The 27,637-nt window shown below is 55.2% G+C and overlaps 2 protein-coding genes across 2 annotated transcripts; both read left to right on the top strand.

The window, feature by feature from the left end:
* Positions 1-426: 426 nt before the first annotated feature.
* LOC308610171 (forkhead box protein J1-like) lies at positions 427-3,377 on the top strand (the record flags this gene model as incomplete). Its single annotated transcript, XM_081259417.1, has 2 exons — positions 427-924; positions 2,610-3,377. 2 exons carry the CDS (start codon positions 427-429, stop codon positions 3,375-3,377), a joined length of 1,266 nt encoding a protein of 421 aa, XP_081115543.1.
* Positions 3,378-24,154: 20,777 nt separating this feature from the next.
* LOC308610156 (forkhead box protein J1-like) lies at positions 24,155-27,107 on the top strand (the record flags this gene model as incomplete). Its single annotated transcript, XM_081259406.1, has 2 exons — positions 24,155-24,652; positions 26,340-27,107. 2 exons carry the CDS (start codon positions 24,155-24,157, stop codon positions 27,105-27,107), a joined length of 1,266 nt encoding a protein of 421 aa, XP_081115532.1.
* Between the last annotated feature and the right edge of the window lie 530 nt (positions 27,108-27,637).

The raw sequence follows: 27,637 nt of genomic DNA, 5'->3' as shown, positions 1-27,637 counted from the left end.
AGAAGGGGGTGGCCTCGCATGCGCCTACACTATTCCCTCGTTTGGCTAATTAAGTCTCCTCTAAAAGATCCAAGAGGAAAAGGGTGAGGCGTACCCCCTGTGGGTCGGACCCCCGGGCACACCTTCTGTTTCCCAGACCTCGGCAGTAAAAGATCCTCCCCAGCTGCAGGAAGGATTTTAGTAAGAGCTTCCCCCCTCGCCCACACTCTCCCCTCGGGGGTGGGGAAAGAGGGCTCAGTTCCCGCTCTGGTCCCCGCAGGCACCACATTCTCTTTGGAGGAGGCTACCCCCGGATCGCGGGATGGAAGCCCGCTTCCGGGAGGCTGCATAACTGAAGCCGCGGGAGTCAGCGGGCCGGAGAGCTCGGCGGCCACCCTCGGCTCGGCTCGTGGATGTTGACAGCCCCCTCGGAGAGTGCCCGCAGATATGGCGGAGAGCTGGCTACGCGTCTCGGGAGCAGGGGCAGCGGAGGAGGCCGGACCGGAAGGCGGCCAGGAGGAGTCCAACGCCCTGAATGACAGCCTGACCAGCCTGCAGTGGCTGCAGGAATTCTCCTTTCTCAACGCCAAGGTCCCCGCCCTGCCTTCAGGGGACACCGACCCTCACGGCTACCACGAGCTGTCAGGCTCGGCCGAGCCGGGGTCTCCCCTGGCGGCGGACCCCGCCTGCCTGGGGCAGCCGCACACACCGGGCAAGCCCACGTCCTTGTGCAAGCCGCGGAGCGCCCCCTCAGGGCTGCAGGCCTCGCCTCCCGACGACGTGGACTATGCCACCAACCCGCACGTGAAGCCGCCCTACTCGTATGCCACGCTCATCTGCATGGCCATGCAGGCCAGCAAGGCCACCAAGATCACCCTGTCGGCCATCTACAAGTGGATCACGGACAACTTCTGTTACTTCCGCCACGCTGATCCCACCTGGCAGGTAGGGAGGCACTCCCTCCCTCCCTGCCCATGCCCGCGCGGACTGGACTCACATCCCAGATCCGCAGGCCAAGTAGGCGCAGTACGGCCAGGGCCCCGAGAGAGGAAGGCCGTCCAGGAAGGACCTCAAGGGAGCCCAGTGCTTGGACTGCTGCCCCTTTGACTTCAGAGACGGAGGAGGGAGGATGTTCAGAGGGCTGCAGGGGTGCCGACATAGAGGTTCAAGTGGAAAGAACTTGTCCCTCATCCGGCAGGCTCAGCCCAAAGACCAGGGCTGAACTATGCGTGGACACAGCCCCCCAGGGTAGGTTGATGGACTGAGGGACACATTTGTGTCCCAAGTCCTGGAATTCCTACACACTACCCTCCTCAAGGTCAGTTTGTCAGGGCCTGACTGGAGGCAGAGCATGGTTGCTGCCCGGCTCTGCATCCCGCCTGCTTTCAGTTGGCTGGAGGGGCTCTGGGAGGGGAGAGGGGTGTGCTGCAGGGTGTGGTGGCCATCTGTGTCCCAGTGGAAGGGCTACGGGGCCTTCCGAAAGCTGCTGTGCCAGCCCCCACCCCAAGCCCTCCCTAGTTTCCTGCCTACACTCCTCCCCCTCTTCTCATCAACCTCCCTGCGGGGACAATTATCTCAGCCACGTGCTTTCCACAGGGGCTCTTTCCTCCCACACTGGCTTCATGTTCCAAGTCTCCGGAACCTGGCACAGAGCAGCCAAGGGGCCCAGACCACCATGTAAACCTCCCAGTCTTGCCAGGGCGCACTACTCACCTGCCGGCCCCACCCACCAGGCCCCAGAACACTATGCCCCAGCGTGGTTTGGACTGTGCACCCAGGCGTGAACAAGGCAGGATGGTGATTCAGACTGGGCACACACTGCCCTCAGCCTCTTCGACCATCAGGATCAGGGGCTCCTTGGGGACAGAGACCCTGAGGATGCACAGATCCTTCCCTGTGGCACAGGTCACAGGATCAGAGTTCCTGTGATCACAGCTATTCCACGTTTGCTTGGGCCCTGACCCTGGGGCAGGTACCATTTGTAACCTTGGTGAGAAAGCAGAGACCCTCCACCACCCCCACCCTACCCCAAGCCTGAGAGCCCCCAGGAATGAGCGCTATGCTCTTGGCTGGGTAATAATCAACTGAGGCCTCAGAGCCTGGGGTGGGAGGAGGGGGACATGGTGGGTGAGGGCCCAGGCCAGCAGGCGGCTCTACAAACAAGGAAAGTCATCAGATCCTCCCACACTTCATCCCCCACCACACACACACACCCTCACACCCACTCACTCATTTCACAAACAGAGAAGGCCAGCCAGGCCCAGGCAGAGGGAGATGGCCGTCCAGGACCTGGGGGAGCCAAGGCCTTTGACCAGAGGCCGCAAGCAGTGGGGTAAGGGAGGGAGGGCAGGACAGGCTGGCACTGAGAGCCACCCTGCGGCTCAGGGCTCGGATGACTGAGCAGGCAGATGTCCTGGCAAATGGGAACAAAAGCCCCGACAGCACTCCCAGCTCCTGGTGCCCCGTGGCGGGTGTCCCAGAGCCTCCCGCTCGGAGCAGCGCTTCTGTCTCCCCTGCCCCCATCGGAGAGAAGGTGGTGGTGGGACTGGCAGTGGCGCTAGGAGCCCCCCATCACTGACGCCACCCACTCTCCCAGCTGTCTTCCTTCTCTCCTATCTCCCTGTGTCCAGAACTCCATCCGCCACAACCTGTCCCTGAAGAAGGGCTTCATCAAGGTGCCTCGGGAGAAGGACGAGCCAGGCAAGGGGGGCTTCTGGCGCATCGACCCCCAGTACGCCGAGCGGCTGCTGAGTGGGGCCTTGAAGAAGCGGCGGATGCCCCCAGTCCACATCCACCCGGCCTTTGCCCGCCAGGCCACGCCAGAACCCAGTGCCGCCCCATGGGCCGGGCCACTGACCGTGAGCACCGAGGCCGAGCAGCTGCTGCGGGAGTTCGAGGAGGCCACTGGGGAGGCAGGCTGGGGTGCAGGCGAGGGCAGGCTGGGGCGTAAGCGTCAACAGCCGCTGCCCAAGCAGGAGGCCAAGGTCCCGCGGCCCTCCAGCCCCCTGCTGCTGACCCAGGAGGAGCAGGCTGAGCTGGAACCCCTCAAGGGCAACTTTGACTGGGAGGCCATCTTGGACGCTGGCATGCTGGACGGGGATCTGGGCACGCTGGAGACCTCGGAGCTGATCCCGCCGCTGAGCCCTGCCTCACACGGGGACGTGGACCTCACCATCCATGGCCACCACATCGACTGCCCTGTTACCTTGGGGCCTCCAGTGGAGCAGGCTACCGAAAGCCTGGACTTTGATGAGACCTTCCTGGCCCCATCCTTCCTGGAGCACCCCTGGGACGAGAGCACCCGTAGCTCCCTGCCCCCCGAGCCCCTCTTTGAGGCCGGGGATGCCACACTGGCCTCTGACCTGAATGACTGGGCCAGCCTGGACGCCTTCTTGTAAGAAGCCAGGCCCTGCCTCACCTCCAGACAGCACCGAAGTCTGGGCCCAGACTGCCCCCCTCCCCGCCAGTGCAGGCCCATGGACACCCTACCACCCAGGCAGGGGCTGGGCCAGGTCAACCCACCAGGCCACACGGCCCCCAGCCCAGGCCATCCTCAGATTCTAGTCCAGCAGGCTGAGAATTGGGGCCCAGGACCAAAATTGCTGCCTCCGCTCCCCAGCCCCCCATACACACAGTGTTTCATTGACCCACTTCTTCCCTGCCCCAGAGACACGCTAAGGGCCCTGCACTATGAGAGCTGCAGCTTGGAGGGGCCCTGGCCAAGCTGGAAACATCAGTACAGGGCCCGCCCCAGAACACCTTAGCTTCGAAGCTTCTCTCTCTCCTGCTCTCCTCCCCAGGTCTCTATCCAGAGCAAGTTCCCAGGTACAACAAATGCTGATTAGGTGCCTGCAAATTAACACCCAAGAGGCCTCTCCCGGCAGTCTGTGAAGAGGAGCAAGGTGGAGGGGGGAAGAGAGAGGAGACAGAAAGGAGGCCGGGGTGCTGGGTGGAGCCAGGAGATTTTCTAAGGCCTCTGGGATCTTCTGGCTTCATCCCTAGAGGTGGGGCAGAGGGCATGTGTCCCTAATCTTTGAGCCCAACTTGAGGCTGAGAGCAGCGGGGAGATGGGGATCTGGGGGTTAGGGGCTGGGGCAGCCAAGCTGCAGAGGGAAAGGGGACAGACAGACTAATGTAGTGAGTGTAGCTATAGCTGAGGCTTAACTGGGAGGGACGCAGTGCTTGCTAGAACCACTGGGACCAGGAATGGGGGGATGGCCCCGTGCCCTTGCTTGCACTCCTGCAGGGGAGTGTCTTGCTCCACCATAAACGCCCTGGGCTGCATCCCACATCCACTCTCCTAACCCATCGGGCATTTTAACCTTTTTCATAGAAAGTTATTTACAATAAAAACATTTTTAAAAATAAAGTTTTAAAAAGTCTCAAAATGGACCTGCTTGCAACTTTCTCTGGGGAAAAGCATGGGCCAGTTTTGGGGAGGCCACGGCCCAAGGGGGTATGGCTGGGAGCAAGATGGGGGGCACCAAAGGCCTGCAGAGTGTCCCCTGATGCACTCCTCATGATCTCTGGGTCCCCAGAGGGAAAGGGGCTGAGAGGCGGCCCTCGGGGGTCCCCTGCAGCCAGGGCCTCGGCACCTCTATATGTGCAATGGGGAGACTGTACCCACAGCCCCGAGGAGCAGGCGGCAAAGGAGGCACAGCCCCCTCCCTGGCCCTGGGGACTCACTCACAAAGGCCGTTCTTGCCCAGGGCTCGGCTCACGTTCCCCACCTCGCCCAAGTTGAGGGCCTGCCCAGACTCACCTGCGGTCCTCGCCTGGGCCTGTCTCCAGCTCCTCCCTCCCTTGGTCCCTTCCTGAAGGGACAGGGTGTGACGTCAGAGGGCCCCAGCCCCTGGGGCCCCACTTGCCACCCTGGGGTTCACTCACCCAGCCCAGGGCCTTCCCTCCAATGCAGGTTGGGGCTGAGGGAGGCCATCAGGGCAGATGGAAGACGGGGTGCCTAGACCCTACAGCTCCAGCCTGTGAGGAATCAACGTACTAGAGTTCTGATGGGGAAACTGAGGCACAGCAAGTATGTGACACTCAGCAGGCACCTTTCAACCCCCTCACCCCAGCTTTGCCTGGAACCCATCTCTCCCCCGAGCCCGCACCTGGCCCCGCCAGCACACCCTTGTGGTGCACAGCCCCTTCCCCCAGCACTCACGTGCAGGTGCGCACAGACACAGACACACACACACACACACACACACAAATGGGCACTGTCCTACACAATCCTGCCCAGCCTCCACGGGCCCCATTCTCCTGAAGCCCCTTTCTTTCCTTGCACTCGAGGCTGGCTCCAGGACAACCTGGCATTCCCCCGCCAACTTGCTGCTTTCCCTTGCTAATTATTCCAAATATTTCAGAAGGGTGCACACACTGCAGGGCCAGCCGGGTTGGGGCCTTACAGAGCTCAGGAGGCAGCCCATCCCCTTCCCACCACTTGCTGAGGAGGCTGCCCCAACCTCCCTCTGAGACTCCCTTCACCCCCTAAGCAACGACTCCCTCCCTCTCCCCACCACCCTCCGGCCTTCCTGCCCACGCTCCCCAGCACTGGGGGAACATGGGGGCTCCAGCCCCTCCACTGGTCCCCAGGCTCAGCCTCCAGCCCCCGCCAAACGGGGTACACCCTGGATTGACAGGTGGGGCCGGTCACTGTCCCCCTTCCTCACCCTCTGCCTGGGCCCATGCTGGGGGAAGAGGGGCAAGGTCAGGGGCTGGCAGAACTGCCTGCCAGGTAAGGAAAGGCTGAAGAAGCTTCTGGCTGCCAGGAAGAATCCCCAGGAGCTCCTGAAAATCCCTATGCTTGGGACTAGCGTCTCTGGGGCTGGGACCCAAACACTGGCACTTTTAAGGGTCCATGGATGCTGCCAACGAGCAGCCAAAGCTAAGAGGGGGCTCCGAAGCGGCCAGAACACAGGGCTTCACACACCCTTTCAGCAGGCAGCGTTTGGGGGTTGGCGGTGGAGGGGGCGGGAAGCGTGAGTGGATCCTGTCCCTCCTATTCAGCCCTGCCCCGGCCCTTGGCTGGGTGGCTTTTCCAAAAAACGTTCAGTGACTCCGTATTTATTTAGAGATTCAATGTAATCCCAGTCAATATATATTTTGTGCCCTTAACAGTAAGTTGTAGACAGGCTGCCCCATTAGCACTAGATACTTTAGTGTGTGTTTCCTTAGAACAAGGACACGCCTCCTTAATCCCAGTACCACCATCACAATCAGGAAATGAACACTGACCTGGTAATCCCATGTAACCGCAGACCCCCTTCACGTCTTGCAGATCACCCCAGTAATGCTCCTCTCCATTCCAGCATCCCAATCCAAGACCCCATGTTGCACTGAGCTGTCCTTTCTCTTTTGCCCTGTGTGGCTTTGAGCCCATGACTCAAGCTCTCTGCGCAGGTTTTGCATTTCCTTTGATCTCCACTTTTGAGGTGAGAAGCCCTTCAGCCACTTCACCCTCAGGTGTGGTGCAGTCCCTTCCCAAAGCAAGAAGCCAGCTTTCTGTCTCCTCACTTCCCACCTCGTCCCTATCCTCCCTCCCCCATGTATCGCCAGCCAGGAAAGGGATGAGGGGCAATGTTCAGGAACTCAGTCTTTGGGGACCCTCGCCATCTGCCCACGGGACAGGCCACCCCCAGCTCCAGTGACGGGAAGGCCCCCGGGATGGGATTCCATGCTGGCCTGAAGCAAATGCGCCAGGCCTCCTGAAGAGCTGAGCTGAGGGCAGGAAACAGTCTTCTCCCCGCCTCTGCCCCCCTCAACATACTGGGGACCCAGACTTGAAGAAGGAAGGTCATGTCCATGGTGTCCTCCCAGATCAGCACCGACACCGTCTCCTCCATGTCCGGCTCCTACATCGCCCCTGGCACGGAAGAGGACGGGGAGGCTGTCCCCTGCCCCCGGGCTGCCAGCAGGACCCCCTCAGAAGAAGGAGACGTAAGAGAGGAGCATGGGATCGCCCTCGCCGCTCTGCTCTGCTGTGTACACGAGTCCCAAGGACCTCAGTCCAGGGCCTGCCAGGGAGATCGGCAAAGCCCCCCAGTGCTCGGGAGGGGAGCCCTGGAAAACACGGTACCGGGTTGTTGAATCAAAGACTCCCTCAGTTGTGAACTTCCATGTGGCACCACTTCTGTCCTGAGGACTTGGTTTGGGTTTGCTGCCAGGAGAGCTGGGTAGGAGAGCCGGTGGCATTTGCACCTTGACTTTTGTTGCTCCTTGGCAGATGACGCCAGCGGCGTCTCCAGACTGCAACTTTGCAGGCCTCGTCGCCACAGCTGAAGAGCAGGATGCAGAGGTAAGAGCAAGGTGGACGCTGGTGCCCCTCCACAGTCAGTGGGACTGCCGGCGCTGGCACAGGATGCAAATAGGATGGGGGCTGTTCTGGAAGAAGCCTTCCAAGGTGGTGCTCTTGGATCTGTTAGAGGCAGGGTGCAGAGCAGAGGGACTGTCCGGTTAGCAGAGTGTGCTGGTCTCAGCGTAATAGGTGTGGGGTGAGTTCCAGAGGGAAGTCTTCCAGGCGAGACCCTTGAGAGGTGTTTGTCCTCCAATTCACTTAGTATTTACCTGGCACAGGCATCTCACATCTTCCTGGCACTGGGGGACACAAAGACCGAGTGACATGGCTGTTCCCTGCCCACACCCCGAATCCACCCATCCCACCCATTCTGCAGCTCCATCTGATGGAGGAATCAGAGTTATAACTCAGCGTGAGAAGTGCTCTGACGGAGGTGTGCCTGAAGTATATGGAATGCCCAGCTCCCAGTGGGGACTCTACAACTTTCTCTTGAGCCAGATGTTCTCAAAGGAGTATCTGGATGGGACTGGGGATCCTAAAGGGTTCCTGAAAGTTTTATGATCTCACGGTTTGCTTTTTCATTTGACAACTTTTATTTCCACCTGAGAGAAACAGTGTGAGCTGAACTATTACCAAGGCTATACCTGACAGTCCCAGGGTCCCTCTGTAAGGTGCCTCAGACCTGGTCCCTCTGGAACGTGCCTCAGACCTGGTCCCTACGGGCCGATCCTGCCTCGCCAAGCAAAATCTGCCTCTGCTGGGCCTCCCAGCCATCTCACACGGACAGGAAATGTCTGGATACCATGAGGGTGATTAGTTCTGTCTTCTGACAATCAGTAGACTCATTTCACTGCTTTATGGACTCACAGTGCCTTCCTTCTGTCCTAGCGAAATGATGTTCTAGAAGAAGAGGATGGATCACCCACACAAGAAGATGGTAAAAGACCTGGTCTTTTGCTCGCTTTTATTATATTTCTTTCCCGGGTATTCTCTGAAGGGTAGAGAAAGGGGCACTGGTGTGACTTGGTGGCACTGCTCAAGGGTGTGGCTTTGGGGAAAGGTTGTCTCCTTGATGGAATATCAAAGCAAGCAGGGTATCTGAGGACCTCAGCAGCCTTCCTGGCTCTTTCTGGGCCTCTGAGCCAAGGCTGCAGAAGATACATGGAGTTCTCCATCTACGTTGAGTAGATCCTGAAGCTTCTTGGGCAACTGCCATCACCTTCCTTCCTGCTTCAGCTTCTCAGCTGAGTCTCACAGAACTGCTCTAGCAGCCCCAAAGTTCATCTGCAGCAGGAGAACAGCTTCCTCCCCTTGGGGGAACCGACTGTTAGGCAGTAGGTTTTCCTGCTTTAGTGAAGAAAACGGCTGGTGTTACAGTAGCAGAAGGATCACAGCCCTGGCGGCACAGCAAATGTGAGGTGAAGAGACGTTAGCAGCTCAGCGTGCACTAGTGTTTGTAGGCTATTGGAACGAGTCTCTTTACCATCGTTCAGGCCTCAAGTAGATATTTTTTTTTTAATTGCAAGAGTTGGTTTACAATGTTGTGTGAGTTTCTGCTGTACAGCCACGTGAATCAATTATACATATACATATATCCACTCTTTTTTTAGATTCTTTTCCCATATAGGCCATTACAGGGTACTGAGTAGAGTCCCCTGTGCTCTACAGCAGGTCCTTATTAGTTATCTATTTTATATATAGTAGTGTGTATATGTCAATCCCAATCTCCCAATTTATCCCTCCCCTCTCTTGCCCCCCGCCATAACCATAAGTTTGTTTTCTACACCTGTGACTCTATTTCTGTTTTGTAAATAAGGTCAATCATATCTTCAGTCGGAAAAAGTTTGTTTCTAGTAAGCCGAGAAGCGAAGGAAGGACCTACATATAGAGCAAGGAAGTGGCGGGTGGGGGGGGTTAGGCGAGCTGGGAATCCCACGTGGAATTGTAGGACCAGGTGTCCCCGGAACCGGTGTATCTTCCGTCTGCTCCTCTGAGGTGCCTCCACAGAAGGGCAACCTCTAGAGCAAACCTGGATCCCAGCCTGGATGCAGATGTCATGCTAGTCGCTTCTGCTTTGGCCATGGCGGTTGCTTGGTGGGTGGTGTGGTGTGCAGGGGGTGCACATGTGCACATGACCACTCTCTCCTGGCCAAGTAGTGCCGGAGGAGGGGTGGTCGCCCAGGCTGTGCCTCTGTTGCCCGCGCACGCCAACCAAGCCGGGGTTGGGCGCTACCTCCCCTCGGTTGATGTCTTCAGGGCGCAAGGCTCTGAGTTCTCCATTGTGATTGTCGTCCCCAGTAGAATATTTGCTTCTAAAAGGCACAGGGCAGTACGTGCTTTCCGCCTGACATTCCATATGTGGTTTCCACCTGACATGCTGTACACAGTAGATGTATGTTTCTTCCTCTGCCTTTCACCAAGGAAAAAAAAAAAAAAAACGGGTGGGGGGCTTGAAAAAATAACATCTAAAACTGTCCCCTTCCCATCTTACACGACTGTAGGTTTCTGGTCATCCCCTTAAAACATCCTCAGAATAGCAAATTAAGTCTCAAAGAAAATAAAACATAATTTTGCCAGCGATGCGATTCTTTGATTTGAGGTGCAAAATTACGGGACCAAAGAGCTTTAATTGCCATTTTATGTATTAGTCATTTCGCAGAGCCTTGTGGTCATAAACACACCCCACGTGCACCGAAAGACACAGGCCGGAGCCTGGGGTCACTTCCCCCGTGGCTCTCCTAGCTCTTCCAGCCTGGCTTAGCTCTGCTGTGGGCCAGGGTCTGTGTGTCTGAATCCCACAGACCTCCCCAGCGCCTGATTTCCCAGGAACAAAGGCTGGAAAGGGGCCAGTTAAGGAAACAGTGCAGAACAGAGCGAGAACACAAACGTACCCACACAGTTTCCTTTATTGTCCACTCTCCCCACTTAATTATTGACTTTTTTTTGAAATATGATTTGATGATTTTGTCTCCATCCTTAAGATTTTTATTTTAAGGACAGCAAAGCAGAGAAAAACACAGCCAGGTCCTCTCTAACTGCCTTAACTCCGTTACAGGCCAGAGGACATTCGCATTTCTAGGTATGGTGTGTGACAATAACAATGACTTTGACATCGCCAGCATGAAAGCACTGGACAATAAGCTGTGCTGTGTGGTCTGCTTAACCGGTGAGTGGCAGTCTGCTGAACCTGAACTTGGTGGGAGATGCTCCCCTGCTCGCACCCCTGCTCTCACCCTAGGACACCCATCTCCTGCCCTGCAGTTCCTGCAAGAAGGCATGGGCTTTGCTAAGGTGCTGGGAGCCAGTTGCTGAAAGGAAGTGAGGCGGCCTCGGGAGAGTCCTTGGGCAAAGAGCGACTCTGCTCTAAACGAATCTATTTGGGCATGGAGAAAGGCGCAAAAATACCCACAAAGCCTTCCGATTTGGCCTGACCGTGCCCCCTCCATCATGATCTTGCAGATCCCATGGCAGGGGGCCTGGTCTTGTTTCCATCAACAGGCAGTTTAAGGCAGACACGGCCTCTGTGATAAGGTCTTGGAAAGAGAGCCTGAGCCCTTGAAAAGGGAACCTGTAGCCCCTCAGAGGAGAGTGGTTAGTTAGGATCAGAGAGGAATTTCAAAGCCTGCATTTTATAGACTAGCTCTGTGACCCAGTGAGCCCTGGGCGACCACCAGTTGCCTTGTGCTCCCTAGATTTGGATCCCAAAGGAACGATCAGGGGTCGAGGGTGACTCTTCTCCCTGGAGCCCTAACTCTATAAATTCAATCAGGGCCATCAACGTGCCCCTTATTCCTTCTCATGACACTAAACTGAATCCGGGATGAGCTCTCAGGAGGAGCCCACCTGTCAGTCACACTCTGCGCACTGATGTCTCTCTGCTCCGTGCTCACCAAGGGCTTCACCAACCATGGCTCTAAAGCCACATCTTGCCCGGTGGACTAGGTCGAAATTGCCCCTCCTGGGTTCACAGCAGAGACTGCCTTCATGTTGCGTGGTTTGTAATCTCTTAAACATGCCCTGGACATACTTAAGCTTCAGGACAGCCACGTCCCGTCATGGGTCCAGTGCTTTACTCTCTTGGCGACGTGGTTACAGGTGCTGGAGGGACACAAACTCCTGTGGTTGCCACTCTCCATCAGATTGCAAAAGACCCAGGTTCTCACCCCTCTGGCCCCATGAAGGCTTGTGGTGGAGGAAGCCATAATCCCCAGAGACACCTCCCACGGCCTTCCCAGGGGCTGTCCGGTCCCTTCCCACTTAGCGTTGACCCAGCCAGGCCTGGGCCAGAGTGGCTGAGGTCCAGGGTACACTTCACTTCCTGCCTTCCTACTCTTTACCTGGCTTCTGCCTGTCCATTTGTTTCTCATGTCTTTTTGCCAAATGTACGTCTGTCTGTCCAGTTTGTTTATTTTGAAACTCATTTAGGTTATCCAGACTTCGTGTGAAAGTTCATGTTCACCCACACCCAACCCCAAGCTTGCTGGGCGCACGCACATCCGAGGGGCCCTCGCTGAGGCTTCCGTTCCTAACTGGCAAGAGCCTGTATTTAATATGCTGAAATTTTCCAGGAAAAAACATATTTGTGAGACTAGATTAATCCCTGTTCCACAAAAGTGGGGATGCTTCTGTGGCAAAGGTTACAGGCAGGATTTGTTTTCTTCACTATTTGGGGAAGATGCCATCTCTGCCCTCACTCCGCCCTGAGTCTGTGGCAGCTGTGCAGGCCAGCCGCTCACTGGGTTTCAAGAGAGGAATCTAGGCTCCTGCCTCCCCGCAGTGGCTCCCCACCAACCCCCGTGTTTGGCAGAGAGAGCTCCTGGGAATTGTTTCAGCCACCCATGCTGGTGGAAACTGACCCCAGGCCTTTTGCTTCCTCCTCTCCCTAACTCCTTCGGGCCAACCTGCTGGTGGATGTTTATTCCACTCTGGGATTGCGGCAGGGGAGCGAGACCTGGAAGGAAAACAATGCCCGGGTTTCTTTATGGTGATCTCGAGAGCCAGCCATTCTCAGATTAAACTGGCTTCACCGTTCAGGCCAGACATGAAACCGAATGACAGTGGCGGCTGCCGGGAGAGGGAGTTGAGGGTCGCATCGTAGTCTCACCCGGATTTCTCAAGGGCTCTTACAGGAGAAGGAAAGTGCATCTGCTCTCTTGGTAAAATGTTTCTCGTGTTCTGCTGTTAGCGTCACACAGGTAGTAAAGAGCTGGGGAACTCTCTGGAAGCATCTGTGGGGTTAATGTCAGGTTAATGACAGGAGCATCCACTGTGGTAGTTCCCGTGGAATCAACAAACCTCACCACGCTCAGCTGTAAGTTCAAAGTTCCATCCTATGACTGAGGTGCCTCAGGCTGGCTTGGCCGTCAGGACAGCTTCTCAGGCACTTGGTCTCCCTCTCCACGCTGTTTCCCTCCCCACATGGATGCCACTCCCCTCACGGAGCGCCCACAAGGAGGGAGCCCGGGGAGCATCCCATGGTCCACCCTCCCCAGGCCCACAGGTGCTCTGCCAGGAGCCCCAGCTCGCGGCAAGGATGGCTCAGTTCCCCATCCTCGCTGCTCTCATCAGCCTTGTGGGAGTGATGTTGAGAAAGCACCTGTGTCATTCCAGCACCTCTTCCACTAAGAAGCCTCTGGGTCTTCTTTGGCCCTGAGACCAAGGTGCGGGGGGGCGATGGTATGTTCTGAGATTGTTCTGCAAGGTTCTCAAAGGGAGGAAATCTGAGTTGACCATTGTAGGTGGTGAGCCGATTAGAAGCGTGAGGCCATGCTAGGTAGATGGGGCCCCAAGGAACCCATGGAGTATCAAACAGGTGTCAGGATAGTGGCCACGGGACCAGTGACAATTCTGTGAAAAGGCTCTGGGGAGTGTGATGGGAAAAAGCAAAGATAATTTGAGTTTATTAGTGGAAATACAAATGTTTTTGTTTTGTTTTGTTTTGTTTATTGTGGTACGCGTGCCTCTCACTGTTGTGGCCTCTCCCATTGTGGAGCACAGGCTCCGGATGCGCAGGCTCAGCGGCCATGGCTCACGGGCCCAGACGCTCCGTGGCATCTGGGATTTTCCCGGACCGGGGCATGAACCCGTGTCCTCTGCATCGGCAGGCAGACTCTCAACCACTGCGCCACCAGGGAAGCCCGATACAGATGTTTTTAAATGATGGCATTGGACAGGAGTGGGCATACCGATGAAATCTAAAAGTACTTATGGAGGGAATTCCCTGGCCGTCCAGAGGTTAGGACTCAGCACTTTCATTTCAGTGACCTGGTTCAATCCATCGTCGGAGAACTAAGATCTTCCAAGCCACTGCACAGCCAAAAACAAAACAAAGAAAAGTACTTATGGAGACCTGAAATAACCCAAGACTAAGACGCCACTAGGAAGGGCTATGCTTCTCAGATACTAAGGAAAAATCGGAATTAACTTTCTCTTTTCTTGGAGAGAAACTCTACAAGATGGTGGAACTGTTACAGACCTTAAATTTAATTAGTGGCTGGGTAGAGGCAGGAAAGAGGTGTGTGGAATCCCCCTAGATGTGCTCCCCAAATCTGCCTCTAGAGGTCTCCTCACTTCCCCGTTTCTGAGCCTGAGGATGGAATTAAGTGGGAACCACCTTTCTCTACCTCCCGTGAAGGATTTTCAATCTCCAGGCTCCCTTTTCTGGCTGAGGGCTGGACAGAATGGCAGCACTCGCTCAGGAAGTCCTCCTGCGCCTTCCAGGCTTACCTTCTGCATCCAGGATGCACGGAGCAGCAGGGTTTCGCCGAGGGTCTGGCAGAAGCCTTTTTAGAGGAAAGAGCACCACCGACTGTACTAAGAAGCTGGGGAGATCAGAGACTTCAGGTCTGAGTCTTGAGGCTGTTTCAGAAGGAGCCAGTTTTCAGCCCTGGCTCAGAATCTGGACCGGTGGTGTTTGTAGCAAGGACTCAAGAATTCAGAGCCAGGCAGCCTGGCAGCCAGTGGTGGTGGCTGTGAGGCTGCGGCAGTGTTTTGATTTGACTTTCTGTGTGTGTGTGTGTGTGCGCGCGTGTGTTTGTGTGTGTGTGTGTGTGTGTCTTCTCTCCTTTTTACCATTTGCTTTTGGTCTTTCGTACCAAACAGCCGCAGTTCCGGAGTCCTGCCCATTAAACACAGAGGAATAAGTATTGGATCTACCAAATTATATAAAATGAAGGAACAACTTATTTCATCTGGGGGTTCCTAACTTAAAAGGGCAATCTTGCCTGCTCTTCATCCTGTCACCCTTAGAGCGGTAAAGCACTGTGGACCAATATGACGGACTCCGGTACCCCAGGGAGTACAGATCCCCGCATTCCGTCTGGCTGTGAGAGATACCTAAACATTTCCTGTCCCACTCACTCCCCTTCCCCTGGGGTCCACCTCCACAAGACTATTATTAGAGCCTTAGGGCGGATTAGCACACCAGGACATTTATGGGTATACACAATTTATACCCGCTGAATCCCAGTGCTTCTGCCATTAAAGGGTTTCGGGTCTTGAGCTGGCCTAACCTGAAGCTGGCCCCAGACATTGGTGAGTGGACTCCCTCAAATGTGACACAGTGAGCCTCACGCACAACCTCCAGGGTCAGCTGGCTCCATCCACGAACTGAGCCCTCTGAAGGGCATGGCTCTCGGCTCTGCCCTGGAGGAGATCACCGTGTGCTGGAGGACCCAGCAATTTCCACACAGCATGAGAAATTGGGTGGTCGTACGGGCCAGTGGGGGAACACTTCGGAGCACGCTGGACCCCATCTGGCTTCAGGGGGGGCCAATTGGGGCAGGTGCTGGAAGAGGCAGCTCAGCAGTCCTCGGCCAGAGAATGGAAGGCTTTCCCCAAACTCAGGGTGTTAGGGCTTCATCATCTCCCTTCAGAAGGGGAATCTCGCTGCACTGGGGGGACTGAATCAGATGGAGTCAGTCTGTGGGATGGGAGGACGACTTGGCGGAGATGAGTGTAGCCTGAACAAGGCCTGGGGGGCGGATGGTTTTCGCGCACATTCTGTGAGTCAGGCACCCTGCTCACCACTCTTCCATGTCACCTCCCTTAGTCTCACAGCATCCCTGGGGAGTAAGTACTTGTCTCCCATCTGATGGATGGGAAAACCTGGGCTCCAAGTACAGTGACCTGCCCAAGGTCACACAGTCAGTACGTTACAAGCTGGGGCTGTATCCCGGTTTTCTGACTACAGATTTAGACCTTACTAGAGCTTGAACAAGCAGGAGGTCAGGATGGATTGGATACAGAGCATGAAGGAGAGAGAAGCACCAAGAGTGGGTTTCCAGCATGGGCAGCGGATGCTTCTCGTGCAGGAACTGCAGTACAAGGGGGGAAGATGATGAGTTTCGTGGATGGTACCCGGGGGACCCCAAAGCTCTGGAGCTAATGTCTCCTGGGGTTGGTGGCACCAGCTGATAGCAACTCTCGGTGGGCTGTTCAGGTGCAGAAGGAGAGGAACAGCTGTCACTCTGTTCTCTGCCATGCCATTTGGTCCCTGGCACCCTGCTGGGCAGCCAGTCCCTTCCTGCCCCACCCTGGCCCCCACAGCAAACACTAACTCTGAGCCCAAATTAACACACTCTTCTCCCTCCCCTTCACCTCCTCCTGCTCTCGTGAAAGTCTCAGCCAGACTCAGTTTCTTTTCCTGGTCCGCTGTAACACTTAGGGAAACTTCAAGACCAAATAAAGATACAAAGGTGGAGCCTACGGCAAGCTCACAAAACAAGGACCATCCTGCATGTCCCTCCATCAGAGGGCCACCGTGGCCATGACTGTCCCTAGCCCAGTGGACGCCACTGCTCCCAAGTTTCACGTGCTGTGGTTTGCACCCTGTGGGAGTTCCAGGTAATGCGCATCTTGCCAGTTTTCGTGCCAAACTCCGGACTGTCCTGCCAGAGACACCATCTACACCAAACCAAAGGTCCGGTAACCTTCCTTTCCTCTTCTCAGGTGCCTGGCAGGCTGACGACAACGTGGTCAGTCGTCAGAACACGCAGTGCAGACGCTCATCTTCTGGCAGCCTGGAGGACCCCGAGAACAGGCTCTGCGTGTGGGATCCTTTGGCCATCTGAGAGCCTTAGCCCCTGTACCAGGGCTCTCCTCCCGTTCTCACATCCCATCCTGGCCTCATGGCACCACTGACCTCCTGGGCATCCTCAGCAAGACACACGGAGACGTTTTAGACCCACGTGAAAGCTGGATGCTGAGGGCACCTGACCCTTCTCCCAGACTCATCTTCTTCCGCAACCGTGATCCTTCCCCTCTCAGAAGGGACTGGAAACCTCTTTTCTCCTTGTGGGCTAAAGCCACTCGAACTGCAGCTCATGAGACCCTTTGCAGAGACTCTCTGGAATGTTTCCACTGTATCTTGATCTTCAGGTGGAGCTGTGGCCTACAGACTGGTTATTTCTTGTGCATCTTTTCTTTATTTTCTCCTTAGGAGGTAGACCAAGAAGACTCAAGAGTTTGGGTGACTTCATTACAAACACCCATCTGGCATTTTCTAGTCTCTGGGACATCATGACCAATCTGAGACCTGCAGTTTGGGGTGGCGTTGGGGGATGACTCCTGTGAGAAGGGAAAGCCATATTGCACTGTAAGTGGGGTTTCCCTCAAAATGCATTAGGAGCTCCTCTCTCAAGGACAAGAAGCAGTGGCAACCACCAGAAGGTTGGTTGGGAAAACAGTTCTTGCTTCTGGTAGCAGAGGCTATGCCTCGTGTGTCTGCTTAGGAAGGAGGCCTTGAATCTGAGAACCCCTCAGTTAAATGATGACCTACCGGGGACTTCTTTATGATCAGGTGCACTCAGGAAGGCCTGGGGCTCCATCCTAAGGTGACACTGCAAAGGCATTTTTGACCCCCTCTATGTACCAGACACTTGTTAGGGACTGTCGTATATTATCACGTTTCATCACTACCGCCCTGTCAGGTGGCATTCTTATCCCTGCTGCCCCCGTCTCCACCCCGCTTTTCTGAAAGAGTTGAAGAAAGAAGCTGAGAGAGGGGTGGACCGGTGGTTCTCATTTGGTGCCCAGGAACCCCAAAGGAGGTTGGGGGAAGGGCTGAGCTGGGGTCAGTGGTGGTCTGGGAGGCTCCCCACCCCACCGGTTTTCCTCCCCTGTCCTCCAGATCAGCTGAGCCTGATGGGGGGAGCCGGAGGTACTGCCTTCCATAGGCTCATCAGAGATTTAGAGATATTGTTCAAATCACATGTGCACCCCACCTCACTCTGGTGTAGGGCATAGAAATAACAGCCTGAAACAGCAAGACCGTAAGTTGTTGGCTGTTCCTCCCTCAACACTAGTGTTATCAATGGATTCCTCATAGCTCTCTGATAGATGCATTGTCTGCTGGCTTTTGGAAGAGGTGGTTATTTAGTGGAGCATGAGATTGAGAAGCAAAGTGGGATCCAACATTTTGTGAGGCTGAGATATGACAGAGCCCTAGGCTATGCCCACCATGATGGCCTGAATTAGTAGTTGGAATTGTTGCCCTAGAAGAGCTTTTCAGGGTCCTTCCCAAGGCCTCAAAGAGAGCCCAGTGCCAGGGAATGTTTTGCACCTCCTGAGTGGCTGCTTTGCGTCACCAGGTGCGTGGTGACCCTCACTGCCTGGTGGTTGTGGTTCACATCCTGCCCTGGGGGTGGGCAGGGGGAGGCCTGTGGTCCTGACAGACACTACATGAGCCAAGCCTGAATCTCAGCTTCTGCCTTGAGTTCCCGTGTCCACCCGCTCTGAAATCCTGCAGTGGGCTCTGCTGTTTCAGGCCCCATTTAATGTCCTTCCTTTCCCCGAAACATTCTTAGAGCCCCTTTCATATTGATGATTCCAGCAATAACCACACTTCCTGATCTCCTTGAAGTCTGAGTCCCAGAAGCACTAGGGAAGGTGGCGCTCCCTTAGCCTGGGGTGGTGGTATACAGATCCACCTCCTCTCCCGGCAGGTATTATTCAGAGTGTGGTGTTACCTGAGATGAAGGAGATGCAGGTAAACAGTTGCCACAGTGGCCAGGAACCCTAAGAGGAAGTCATTGTCTTCACCCTTTCTGGAGGGTCTGTCTTCTCCCAGGAAGAGGCTCAGAGAGATTCCTCAAGGCCTTGGTTCCATAACCAAGACACACCCAGGTGAGAAGTGGCCCTTCACTCCTGTTTCTCAGACAGTTCCTGCTCTCTCCCCCATCCCCTCACCTCTTTGCCCTCATTTAGCTCTCTGGCGAGCAGAAATATCCCATCCAAAAGGGCTGGGATCAGGGAACAGGGCACAGAGCCTGGTCGGGGAACAGGACAGCTGCCCCAGTCATCATCTGGAGATGGTCATGTTGTTAGCAGTTGACCCACAGAGAATATGACGGGGCCTGGTTTCTCACACAAGGACACAGACTAACCAGAGGCCTGGGGCTCCTTCCTGCCACACTCAGGTCGGAGCTCACCTATGAGCTCACTTCCGGGTGGTGTGGTGATCCCAGCCTTCTCACAGAGCCCTTTTTCCTTCTCCTCCCCAGTCCCATCCCACCAGAGGTCATGCCCACGCTGGGGCATCTCCTGGGCACGGATCCACACACGTTAAGCCATCTCACCTGGGGAGAGTTTGTGTCCTGTTCACCTGACCTTGGCATGCTGCTTGCTCACTTTGCTTTAGGATCTGCACACCTACTGTGTGTAAGTATGTGTGTACTGTTGTGCCAGCTGTGTACCCCTCACTCCCTGGAGTACATTCATGGGCACACTACAGTGGGGACGTCAAGGATGCAATATTTATGGACTGCTGCATGATTCTTAAAAATGAATAAAACTGTTCACAAGGGAAGGAGAGCTATTAATTGCCCAGTTGGCTTATTTGTGAAAGTTTCTGTCCGACTTTCTCCAGCACGCTTTTAATTCTTTGACTCAATAACAACTCACACTGCAGAAATATAGAAGATCATGAGAGATTACTACAAGAAACTCTATGCCAATAAAATGGACAACCTGGAAGAAATGGACAAATTCTTAGAAATGCACAACCTGCCAAGACTGAATCAGGAAGGAATAGAAAATATGAATAGACCAATCACAAGCACTGAAATGGAAACTGTGATTAAAAATCTTCCAACAAACAGAAGAAGCCCAGGACCAGATGGCTTCACAGGCGAATTCTATCAGACATTTAGAGAAGAGCTAACACCTATCCTTCTCAAACTCTTCCAAAATATAGCAGAGGGAGGAGCACTCCCAAACTCATTCTACGAGGCCACCATCACCTTGATACCAAAACCAGGCAAGGATGTCACAAAGAAAGAAAACTACAGGCCAATGTCACTGATGAACATAGATGTAAAAATCCTCAACAAAATACTAGCAAACAGAATCCAACAGCACATTAAAAGGATCAAACACCATGATCAAGTGGGGTTTATTCCAGGAATGCAAGGATTCTTCAATATACGCAAATCAATCAATGTGATACACCATATTAACAAATTGAAGGAGAAAAACCATATGATCATCTCAATAGATGCAGAGAAAGCTTTCGACAAAATTCAACAGCCATTTATGATAAAAACCCTGCAGAAAGTAGGCATACAGGGAACTTTCCGCAAGATAATAAAGGCCATATATGACAAACCCACAGCCAACATTGTCCTCAATGGTGAAAAGCTGAGACCATTTCCACTAAGATCAGGAATAAGACAACGTGGCCCACTCTCACCACACTTATTCAACTTAGTTTTGGAAGTTTTAGCAACAGCAATCAGAGAAGAAAAGGAAATAAAAGGAATCCAAATTGGAAAAGAAGAAGTAAAGCTGTCACGGTTTGCAGATGACATGATACTATACATAGAGAATCCTAAAGATGCTACCAGAAAACTACTAGAGCTAATCAATGAATTTGGTAAAGTAGAAGGATACAAAATTAATGCACAGAAATCTCTGGCATTCCTGTACACTAATGATGAAGAATCTGAAAGTGAAATCAAGAAAACACTCCCATTTACCATTGCAACAAAAAGAATAAAATACCTAGGAATAAACCTACCTAAGGAGACAAAAGACCTGTATGCAGAAAATTATAAGACACTGATGAAAGAAATGAAAGATGATACAAATAGATGGAGAGATATACCATGCTCCTGGATTGGAAGAATCGATATTGTGAAAATGACTCCACTACCCAAAGCAATCTACAGGTTCAATGCAATCCCTATCAAACTACCACTGGCATTTTTCACAGAACTGGAACAAAACATTTCAAACTTTGTTTGGAAAAACAAAAGACTCCGAATAGCCAAAGCAATCTTGAGAATGAAAAACGGAGCTGGAGGAATCAGGCTCCCTGACTTCAGACTACACTACAAAGCTACAGTAATCAAGACAGTGTTTTAGGGGCACAAAAACAGAAAGATAGATCAATGGAACAGGATAGAAAGCCCAGAGATAAACCCACCCACATATGGTCAACTTATCTTTGATCAAGTAGGCAGGAATGTACCGTGGAGAAAGGACAGCCTCTTCAATAAGTGGTGCTGGGAAAACTGGACAGGGACCTGTAAAAGTATGAGATTAGATCATTCCCTAACACCATACACAAAACTAAGCTCAAAATGGATTAAAGACCTAAATGTAAGGCCAGAAACTATCAAAGTCTTAGAGGAAAACATAGGCAGAACACTCTAGGACATAAATCCCAGCAAGATCCTTTTGGACCCACCTCCTAGAGAAATGGAAATAAAAACAAAGATAAACAAATGGGACCTAATGAAACTTCAAAGCTTTTGCACAGCAAAGGACACCATAAACAAGACCAAAAGACAACCCTCAGAATGGGAGAAAATATTTGCAAATGAAGCAACTGACAAAGGATTAATCTCCAAAATTTAAAAACAGCTCATGCAGCTCAATAGCCAAAAAAACAAACAACCCAATCCAAAAATGGGCAGAAGACTTAAATAGGCATTTCTCCAAGGAAGATATACAGACTGCCAACAAACACATGAAAGAATGCTCAACATCATTAATCATTAGAGAAATGCAAATCAAAACTACAATGAGATATCATCTCACACCAGTCAGAATGGCCATCATCAAGAAATCTAGAAACAATAAATGCTGGAGAGGGTGTGGAGAAAAGGGAACACTCTTGCACTGCTGGTGGGAATGTGAATTGGTACAGCCACTATGGAGAACAGAATGGAGGTTCCTTAAAAGACTAAACATAGAACTACCATATGACCCAGCAATCCCACTACTAGGCATATACCCTGAGAAAACCATACTTCAAAAAGAGGCATGTACCAAAATGTTCATTGCAGCTCTATTCACAATAGCCCGGAGATGGAAACAAGTTAAGTGTCCATCATCGGATGAATGGATAAAGAAGATGTGGCACATATATACAATGGAATATTACTCAGCCATAAAAAGAAACGAAACTGAGCTATTTGTAATGAGGTGGATAGACCTAGAGTCTGTCATACAGAGTGAAGTAAGTCAGAAAGAGAACGACAAATACCATATGCTAACACATATATATGGAATTAAAAAAAATGTCATGAAGAACCTAGGGGTAAAACAGGAATAAAGTCACAGACCTACTTGAGAATGGACTTGAGGATATGGGGAGGGGGAAGGGTAAGCTGTGACAAAGCGAAAGAGAGGCATGGACATATATACACTACCAAACGTAAGGTAGATAGATAGTGGGAAGCAGCCGCAGAGCACAGGGAGATCAGCTCGGTGCTTTGTGACCGCCTGGAGGGGTGGGATGGGGAGGGTGGGAGGGAGGGAGATGCATGAGGGAAGGGATGTGGGAACAGATGTATATGTATGACTGATTCACTTTGTTATAAAGCAGAAACTAATAAAAAAATAAAAATAAAATAAAAATTAAAACAATAAATACTTGGGAAGAAAAAAAAACTTTGACTCAAGACAAGCTGGACATGGAGGAGTGAGAGAGGGCAAGGGGTAGAGGGAAAGACATGTTTCTGGGTGTGAGCTGGTGTACCATCCCCTGGGCACAGCTCCTGCGCAGAGGCCTGATAAGGAGCCCTCACCTCCACCCACCCCCTTCAACCAGAGAACTTCCAACTGCTGCTCCTCAATAATTGAAGAGCAGGAAAGCTGGTGACTAGAGGGAGGCTGGGGGAGGGGAGGAGGAAGGACCACAGTCCACCGTTAGTGCGTCACTTAAAGGCTGGTGAAATTAATGGGGCAAATGACCCCAGTCACAGAATTTGGCAAGTCCACGGCTTTCCTGGGTTTCACCCACCGGCTCTGTTTCCTCGGCTATCTGGAAAGGGGGGAGAGCACTTCCGAAGAAGCCTCTGGAGTGTCAGCTTCTGGGAATCTTGCTGAGGACGGGGCGGGGAGGGAGCGCTTACCGGGAAACACTGGATTACCCTAGCCGCCTTGGGGTGTCTGCGACCGGGGCTGCGGTTTCTGCGGACCTGAGCGGCAGGTGGCATCGGAGAGTCAGACCTGCTTGCGGGCACCAAGACGACACTCGGTCGGGAGACAGGGACAGGCCGCAGAAACGTGAGGAAGTGCCACTCGCAGCCCAGAGGAGAGGAAAGGAGAGCCCCAAGCATGCACCCAGCCCTGGCCCCCGCGCCACGGGCTGCGTCCCAGGAGCCGTCGCCACCTCTGAGCAGCCCAGATGGGAAGGGGGTGGGGCGGAGTACGGTTCCCGCGGCGAACTGCTCGCCGAGGGCCCCGGGGCCTCTGCGGGAGCGCCGAGCCGCGCGCCTCTCCGAGCCCTGCGCGGGGCCCTCGGGCGGGAATGCGAGGAGCCGGGACGCGATGGCGGGTAGGGGACTGGGTCGCGCGCGGGAGAGGGTGGCAGGAGGGAGCTGGAAGAGAGTTACCGCGTGAGAGAGCGGTTAAGAGCCCGCGGTCTCTTTGGAGATGCCCTGGCCAATGGCAGAAGCGGAAGCTGTTTATATGGGCGGGGCGTCGCCACGGCAGCAGGAGACGCCTTGTGAGCGGCGACTGAGTGCCGGTCCCTGGCCGCTGGCTTTCAGAGAGGCGCCGGCGGGCGTGAGTGGCGACGAGGATTGCTGGCTGGGCCCTCGAGCTGGGAGCAGAGAGCCGCGGTGAGGGTGGGCGGTGGGAGGAATTTCTTTGAGAACCTTCCTTTGGCCCGGGCTGCGCTCTGAGCCAGGTAAGGGACGGGGAGGGCTGCAGGCCGTGGGAAGGGAGGGCGTCAGTAGCAGCCCGCTCTCCCATCGGTCCCCGACGGAAGTGGTGGGCCCGGGGACTGACATCAGAGGCGTTTGGGGGACACTCACTTCCCGCCCCCTTATAACTCTCTGTATTCTTTCCTTCCTTCCCCTTGATCCCCATCCTAATATCCCTTTTCAAAGATCAGACGACCTCCCCCGCCCCCCGACCCGTCGTACTGCCCTCCTGGACTCTCTCGCCCCATTTCCATTGGTTGTGGACGGAGAGAGGGGGGTTAATTCCCCGCTTTGAGGGAGAAAGGGGTGGCCTCGCATGCCCCTACACTATTCCCTCGTTTGGCTAATTAAGTCTCCTCTAAAAGATCCAAGAGGAAAAGAGCGAGGCGAACCCCGTGTGGGTCGGACCCCCGGGCACACCTTCTGTTTCCCAGACCTCGGCAGTAAAAGATCCTCCCCAGCTGCAGGAAGGATTTTAGTAAGAGCCTCCCCCCTCGCCCACACTCTCCCCTCGGGGGTGGGGAAAGAGGGCTCAGTTCCCGCTCTGGTCCCCGCAGGCACCACATTCCCTTTGGAGGAGGCTACCCCCGGATCGCGGGATGGAAGCCCGCTTCCGGGAGGCTGCGTAACTGAAGCCGCGGGAGTCAGCGGGCCGGAGAGCTCGGCGGCCACCCTCGGCTCGGCTCGTGGATGTTGACAGCCCCCTCGGAGAGTCCCCGCAGATATGGCGGAGAGCTGGCTACACGTCTCGGGAGCAGGGGCAGCGGAGGAGGCCGGACCGGAAGGCGGCCTGGAGGAGTCCAACGCCCTGAATGGCAGCCTGACCAGCCTGCAGTGGCTGCAGGAATTCTCCATTCTCAAAGCCAAGGTCCCCGCCCTGCCTTCAGGGGACACCGACCCTCACGGCTACCACGAGCTGTCAGGCTCGGCCGAGCCGGGGTCTCCCCTGGCGGCGGACCCCGCCTGCCTGGGGCAGCCGCACACACCCGGCAAGCCCACATCCTTGTGCACGCCGCGGAGCGCCCCCTTGGGGCTGCAGGCCTCGCCTCCCGACGACGTGGACTATGCCACCAACCCGCACGTGAAGCCGCCCTACTCATATGCCACGCTCATCTGCATGGCCATGCAGGCCAGCAAGGCCACCAAGATCACCCTGTCGGCCATCTACAAGTGGATCACGGACAACTTCTGTTACTTCCGCCACGCTGATCCCACCTGGCAGGTAGGGAGGCACTCCCTCCCTCCCTGCCCATGCCCGCGCGGACTGGACTCACATCCCAGATCCGCAGGCCAAGTAGGCGCGGTACGGCCAGGGCCCCGAGAGAGGAAGGCCGTCCAGGAAGGACCTCAAGGGAGCCCAGTGCTTGGACTGCTGCCCCTTTGACTTCAGAGACGGAGGAGGGAGGATGTTCAGAGGGCTGCAGGGGTGCCGACATAGTGGTTCAAGTGGAAAGAACTTGTCCCTCATCCGGCAGGCTCAGCCCAAAGACCAGGGCTGAACTATGCGTGGACACAGCCCCCCAGGTTAGGTTGATGGACTGAGGGACACATTTGTGTCCCAAGTCCTGGAATTCCTACACACTACCCTCCTCAAGGTCAGTTTGTCAGGGCCTGACTGGAGGCAGAGCATGGTTGCTGCCCGGCTCTGCATCCCGCCTGCTTTCAGTTGGCTGGAGGGGCTCTGGGAGGGGAGAGGGGTGTGCTGCAGGGTGTGGTGGCCATCTGTGTCCCAGTGGAAGGGCTACGGGGCCTTCCAAAAGCTGCTGTGCCAGCCCCCACCCCAAGCCCTCCCTAGTTTCCTGCCTACACTCCTCCCCCTCTTCTCATCAACCTCCCTGCGGGGACAATTATCTCAGCCACGTGCTTTCCACAGGGGCTCTTTCCTCCCACACTGGCTTCATGTTCCAAGTCTCCGGAACCTGGCACAGAGCAGCCAAGGGGCCCAGACCACCATGTAAACCTCCCAGTCTTGCCAGGGCGCACTACTCACCTGCCGGCCCCACCCACCAGGCCCCAGAACACTGTGCCCCAGCGTGGTTTGGACTGTGCACCCAGGCGTGAACAAGGCAGGATGGTGATTCAGGCTGGGCACACACTGCCCTCAGCCTCTTCGACCATCAGGATCAGGGGCTCCTTGGGGACAGAGACCCTGAGGATGCACAGATCCTTCCCTGTGGCACAGGTCACAGGATCAGAGTTCCTGTGATCACAGCTATTCCACGTTTGCTTGGGCCCTGACCCTGGGGCAGGTACCATTTGTAACCTTGGTGAGAAAGCAGAGACCCTCCACCACCCCCCACCCTACCCCAAGCCTGAGAGCCCCCAGGAATGAGCGCTATGCTCTTGGCTGGGTAATAATCAACTGAGGCCTCAGAGCCTGGGGTGGGAGGAGGGGGACATGGTGGGTGAGGGCCCAGGCCAGCAGGCGGCTCTACAAACAAGGAAAGTCATCAGATCCTCCCACACTTCATCCCCCACCACACACACACACCCTCACACCCACTCACTCATTTCACAAACAGAGAAGGCCAGCCAGGCCCAGGCAGAGGGAGATGGCCGTCCAGGACCTGGGGGAGCCAAGGCCTTTGACCAGAGGCCGCAAGCAGCGGGGTAAGGGAGGGAGGGCAGGACAGGCTGGCACTGAGAGCCACCCTGCGGCTCAGCGCTCGGATGACTGAGCAGGCAGATGTCCTGGCAAATGGGAACAAAAGCCCCCGACAGCACTCCCAGCTCCTGGTGCCCCGTGGCGGGTGTCCCAGAGCCTCCCGCTCAGAGCAGCGCTTCTGTCTCCCCTGCCCCCATCGGAGAGAAGGTGGTGGTGGGACTGGCAGTGGCGCTAGGAGCCCCCCATCACTGACCCCACCCACTCTCCCAGCTGTCTTCCTTCTCTCCTATCTCCCTGTGTCCAGAACTCCATCCGCCACAACCTGTCCCTGAAGAAGGGCTTCATCAAGGTGCCTCGGGAGAAGGACGAGCCAGGCAAGGGGGGCTTCTGGCGCATCGACCCCCAGTACGCCGAGCGGCTGCTGAGTGGGGCCTTGAAGAAGCGGCGGCTGCCCCCAGTCCACATCCACCCGGCCTTTGCACGCCAGGCCGCGCCAGAGCCCAGCGCCGCCCCATGGGTCGGGCCACTGACCGTGAGCACCGAGGCCGAGCAGCTGCTGCGGGAGTTTGAGGAGGCCACTGGGGAGGCAGGCTGGGGTGCAGGCGAGGGCAGGCTGGGGCGTAAGCGTCAACAGCCGCTGCCCAAGCAGGAGGCCAAGGTCCCGCGGCCCTCCAGCCCCCTGCTGCTGACCCAGGAGGAGCAGGCTGAGCTGGAACCCCTCAAGGGCAACTTTGACTGGGAGGCCATCTTGAACGCTGGCACGCTGGACGGGGAGCTGGGCACGCTGGAGACCTCGGAGCTGATCCCGCCGCTGAGCCCTGCCTCACACGGGGACGTGGACCTCACCATCCATGGCCACCACATCGACTGCCCTGTTACCTTGGGGCCTCCAGTGGAGCAGGCTACCGAAAGCCTGGACTTTGATGAGACCTTCCTGGCCCCATCCTTCCTTGAGCACCCCTGGGATGAGAGCACCCGTAGCTCCCTGCCCCCCGAGCCCCTCTTTGAGGCAGGGGATGCCACACTGGTCTCTGTCCTGAATGACTGGGCCAGCTTGGCCACCTTCTTGTAAGAAGACAGGCCCTGCCTCACCTCCAGACAGCACCGAAGTCTGGGCCCAGACTGCCCCCCTCCCCGCCAGTGCAGGCCCATGGACACCCTACCACCCAGGCAGGGGCTGGGCCAGGTCAACCCACCAGGCCACACGGCCCCCAGCCCAGGCCATCCTCAGATTCTAGTCCAGCAGGCTGAGAATTGGGGCCCAGGACCAAAATTGCTGCCTCCGCTCCCCAGCCCCCCATACACACAGTGTTTCATTGACCCACTTCTTCCCTGCCCCAGAGACACGCTAAGGGCCCTGCACTATGAGAGCTGCAGCTTGGAGGGGCCCTGGCCAAGCTGGAAACATCAGTACAGGGCCCGCCCCAGAACACCTTAGCTTCGAAGCTTCTCTCTCTCCTGCTCTCCTCCCCAGGTCTCTATCCAGAGCAAGTTCCCAGGTACAACAAATGCTGATTAGGTGACTGCAAATTAACACCCAAGAGGCCTCTCCCGGCAGTCTGTGAGGAGGAGCAAGGCGGAGGGGGGAAGAGAGAGGAGACA

Source organism: Mesoplodon bidens, assembly GCF_964165515.1.
Source record: "Mesoplodon bidens genome assembly, contig: HAP1_SCAFFOLD_84, whole genome shotgun sequence".
Taxonomy (NCBI): Eukaryota; Metazoa; Chordata; class Mammalia; order Artiodactyla; family Ziphiidae; genus Mesoplodon; species Mesoplodon bidens.
Note: the sequence above shows the minus strand (reverse complement) of the source record. Positions and strands in the feature narration are given on the sequence as shown.